Below are 4701 nucleotides of genomic sequence, written 5' to 3'. Positions count from 1 at the left end.
TCGCTTTTGCTTTGTTCTCTTGGTTGTCTCTCTCTGTTACATTGTATTATACCAATGTCAATATATGGTAGGGTGGAGGTGAAAAGAGTGTTTCTAGGAGCAGAGTGCAACAAAATTGTGAACAACTTTAATGGGCACTTAAACAATATGTTAAGTAATTACCTCACACCATAAACAGAATCTCTACCACGTCCAAGGTGATCCTCATCTCCACTACTGCTACTGTCACTTCCAATTGTTGTTTAGCATGAAGGATAAAAGGTATAACTAGTTGGCAATCTAATGCAGTCTCCTCTGTATGTATATAAGCAATGAATAAGGTCATCTAAGCAAAGCTGAAAGTGTTAAGTGTGTACATTAAAAAGGAAGTAGTTTTAGCGACAAAAGGATTAAGATTCAAACAGCTTCAAAAGAAACAGAACAAAGGCATTATAGCTGAAAAGTGCAAGCTTCTGCATATATCTTAAACCACTCATGACAATTATCTGGCTCATCAAGAATTGACGTAAAAACGGTCCATTGAATCATAAAGCAACAAACAAAAATAACCATACTACTTTGACCCTGGTAGGTGCAACCCTAGATCCACAATTCAAGGGTTGTAGGACAAGATAATCCTACAACAGATCGCAATTTTAACAACCACAAACCATGCAGCCATGTGATATCTACGACAATAGAAGATCAAAAGCAAGAATAATTCTTCTCAATAACTCCACTATTTGAAATTTCAGACTGTTCTTTCAGTCAATTCCACAAAGGATAAACATTAAACTTGCACAGTGCACTGTTATTTAATACCATCATTGCTAATTTCATTTCTCATATTCATGCACAATACAAACCAACATTGCTAATTTCGTTTCTCATATTCATGCACAATACAAAACAACATGAAAGCTAGCAACAGAGTTTAACTCTCAATCTTGGTTTCTGATAAAAATTCTAGATAATAGCTCCACTTGGTAAGTCAATTTTGCTTCTCATTTATTTTACTCCACTAGAATTATTTCAAGTGGGAAGAAAAAGAAACAATTAGATCCTAATGCTACTTCTTACCTCAAAATCACAAACAGCAGCTAACACTTCCATTACAGCTGCAATCACCTCCTCTAGAACTCATGTCACACCACTAGAACTCTTGTCACACCACTGCCTCAGCCTCTACAACCACCAAAAGAACCAGCTTTGAGCTATGAAACCAGGTAATTTCTGACAGAGTATCATCATGCCCATGCATGCATTGTTTTAATCTAGAAAATCAATTTTTCTAATAGAACACAAGGCATAATTTTAATTACACCCCTCTGTAGAAATCGGATCAACTCAAAACTGGCATAAAAAGCCATTGTTAGAAAACAAGGATATAAGCACAATAATCTCATAGAACTGTAAAATATGTTCATTCAAATATTTACTATTATAAAAGGTATAGTTTATATGCCGCTTTAAAAAAAATTTTAAAAAGCAGCAAGCAGTATAATTTAAGCTACAGTGGTGTTAAGAAGGGATCATTCCACTATCATATCCATATTAGGTTCAATAGGATCTCTCGTGCCAAGTATCAATAGAAATTGACTAAAAATCCTAGAGCAAAAAAACAAAGATTAAAATAACAATTCCCATTTGAAAACCCTTAAATGTACAGTTGTCGAGTTACATCATTAACATGACCAACATCAAAAGCCAATAACAATGTAACTGTTGAACAATGATGACTAATACTATCTTAATTAAAAAGAAAATACAGCAACTAATTCCATCTATTAGCTTAACAGTCATAACACCAGAAACTCTTTCATCCAATCTAATTCTAGAAACAACAACAATCTAATTCTAGGAGCAAAAAATTCCAAGTCACACCACATCTACCGCTGAATATTAAGCATTGCCTTAGCCTCAGTCTGCTCCTCCAACAAACCATCACTCACATACTTACTCAACAGCTCAATCTTCTTTTTCTCCAACACCATCCTCTCTATTTCCTTGTCATCCGGCAATGGCACATGAGCCACAAACTCCCTCATCCCCTCCCTTTCCATCTCCTCCTTCTCCAGCTTCTCCCTTTTCCTCTTCTCCTCCTCCTCCACTTCCTCCTCCATCCCCTCAAACAACACCTCCTTCACCACACTCACCACCTCCCCACTCTTTACTGCCTTCTTTGCCTCCCTCCTCACCTCTTCCACTCTCCTCCACTCCTCCAGTGCCTCTGCCCTCATCTTCTCCTCTGCAGGCCCCTCCACCCTCTCCAGCACCCCATCCTCATCATCCCTATACCCATAATAACTTGCATCAATCCTCTTATATATATCGTATCGAGTCCTCCTTTTTCGTAATTCCGGAGGCTTCTCAAACAGCTCTCTCACTCCTGGCAACTTCTTTGCAGCACCAAAGTATCGGTATCCTGGCCCACGCCCACTAGGGTTGGGAACATCCACTATGTTTCCTTCTAGGTCCGTCATTTTAGGGGCATGTTTGGCATAATTGGGCCCACCGAGCTCAACAATGCGCCGTTCCCAATGGGATTTTTCCCGGATGAGTTTATTGATCTCGTCATTGAGGTCACGGAGGCGGTGCTCTCCAAGCCCTTCATTTTGGATTTCAGCAACTTTGCGGCCAATCTCACGCATAATTTGCTGGCGCCACTTATCGGCCTCGGCAAGGTCACGACATTCAGAGGCAAGGAAGGGACGACGCTCTTTTGGTTTCTTTTTCTCTTCAGCTTTGAGCGTAATGAATCTGTTTAGCATTGACTGTGCTTTCTCCTCATTGCGAGCCATCTTAGGGTCTTGTTTCTAGGAATGTAACGTTACAAAAATCTGAAAAATAGAGTCAAATTGTGAATCCCATAAGCCTTAAAACTCAAACCAAGCATCTACACCATGTACATTACAGTAGCTTGACACCACCCCATTCTTTTTTTTTTTTAATAGGTAACGAAAGTTTTAATAGAAATTTCAAGGAGAGAAAATATTGAAAAAAAAGAAAAAAATATTGATGGAATTTTTGGGATGAAAAACTGCCCATTCCTCAAGTAAAATTTGAGGAAAATCCAGCATTTTTCTAAAATTCTATAAATAAAAAAGAAGACATGGGCATCCCTTTCACTTATGAACTAGCAAGGAAACAACAAAGAGGATGATTTTTATAGCCATTTAGTTGTCACAATAACAAACAAAGCCTTAATCCTAAAATTTTTGAGTCGGCTATGGATCATCAACAAATTAGTTAGGTTCATACATATGTATTCTTTTCCTCCAATTTACTCTATCTAAAGTCAAACTTTTTGTTACTCCCTTAATTGACATGTCCTTTTTTTATTGCTTCTACTAATGTGATTTTTGGTCTTCCTTTACCTTTTTTTTTTTGTTCCTTTACTTGGATCAACTAATCTATACAAATCACTATGAATTACTAACCTTTACACTTAGAAACCACATCCATAATTAAATAAGCTAGTCAATCCAACTTTAGGCATGTTGGGCATCTAAATATCCTCAAGGGAAGTTAGAATCAATTACCAGAAGAATGTTGAAACCCAGAAACCATTATGGCTAAAGAAGGTATATTTGAGCAGAATCAAAACCAACACTGAACTATTTTTCTTTAAAAAGTTGCAAAAAATTGTGTCAATTAAATTTTTTTTTTTCAAAATAAATAATATTTAGAAACATTAAACAAGTTAAACTTGTACTTTGCTTCAAAAAAACAAAGCACATGTTTATTCCAAACTCATCATCTACATGATTACTCTCAATTTTGATTGATGATCTAAATTCATTCGGTATTAAAAAAATTCATACAGCAGCAACAACAACGTATATAAATAAAATTCCACTAAAATCATCCAGCAGAAACAATGTATAAAATAAATTAATTCAGGATTAAACATTTTTATCATCATCCCAATTCCAAACAAACCCCTAAAAAATATTTTTATATATTTAAATCAAACCAAGCAATTGCAAACCCAAAAAACAATGACTATTTTAAATAAATAAACCCTTCTATTCCTTTATCAAGAAACCAAACAAATTTTAAAAATAATTGAGAGTCAAGTATAGGGTTTCTTTCTCTAAGAGAGAGAGAGAGAGAGAGAGAGAGAGAGAGAGAAGTGGCTCACAGTCGACAGCGAGATGAAGTCGGTGTTGATGTCGTCTCCGGTGTCGGCAAGACCACAATCGCCGGTGTCTTTCTCTTTTATGATTGTCCACGATGAATGATGTTATTTACCACTTACCATACGGGCTGTCGTATTTCAATATTAACTTTCAAAAAGTGTCGTCAGGTTAGCTTAAAAAAAAAAAAAAAAAATGTAAACCGAAATAGCATTGAAATCATATGTTCCCGGGTGGATTTGTTCATTTTTTGGTAGTTAGGCTTATGACATTTCTGGTCATATTAGTGATTCTAAATGCACGATATATATATATATATATATATATATATTGAAAAAATGTGTAAATCACAAATTGAAATAAGTGAAAAATTATGACAATAAAAAAAAAAAAAAATCATCGCACGCATGAAGCGCCTATTTCATGTATGTGATGAGGTTAGTATTTATTTAAAGTAATGTTAGGAAAAGATCATAAGTAATTTAGAGAATTGAGAGATCAGGTAAGTAACATTACTTTAAACTTCTTAATTATGACATATGTTCTCAATTACAATCAAAATTCAATAATTATTAATTTTTTT

At 35.4% G+C, this 4701-nt stretch overlaps 1 protein-coding gene across 1 annotated transcript; it reads right to left on the bottom strand.

Moving 5' to 3' along the window:
* Positions 1-1602: 1602 nt before the first annotated feature.
* On the bottom strand, positions 1603-4352 carry LOC126699221 (uncharacterized). Its single transcript, XM_050396924.1, has 2 exons — positions 4124-4352; positions 1603-2819 (listed from the first exon to the last, which is right to left on the bottom strand). Exon 2 carries the CDS (start codon positions 2778-2780, stop codon positions 1869-1871), a length of 912 nt encoding a protein of 303 aa, XP_050252881.1. The 5' UTR covers positions 2781-2819; positions 4124-4352; the 3' UTR covers positions 1603-1868.
* Between the last annotated feature and the right edge of the window lie 349 nt (positions 4353-4701).

The sequence above is a fragment of the Quercus robur genome, chromosome 9 (genome assembly GCF_932294415.1).
Source record: "Quercus robur chromosome 9, dhQueRobu3.1, whole genome shotgun sequence".
Lineage (NCBI taxonomy): Eukaryota > Viridiplantae > Streptophyta > Magnoliopsida > Fagales > Fagaceae > Quercus > Quercus robur.
This window is presented reverse-complemented; position numbering and strand designations above follow the sequence as displayed.

What these genes read in the sequence shown, in the direction of transcription:
- LOC126699221 (XM_050396924.1), bottom strand. Translation starts at nt 2,780, where the DNA reads ATGGCTCGCAATGAGGAGAAAGCACAGTCAATGCTAAACAGATTCATT.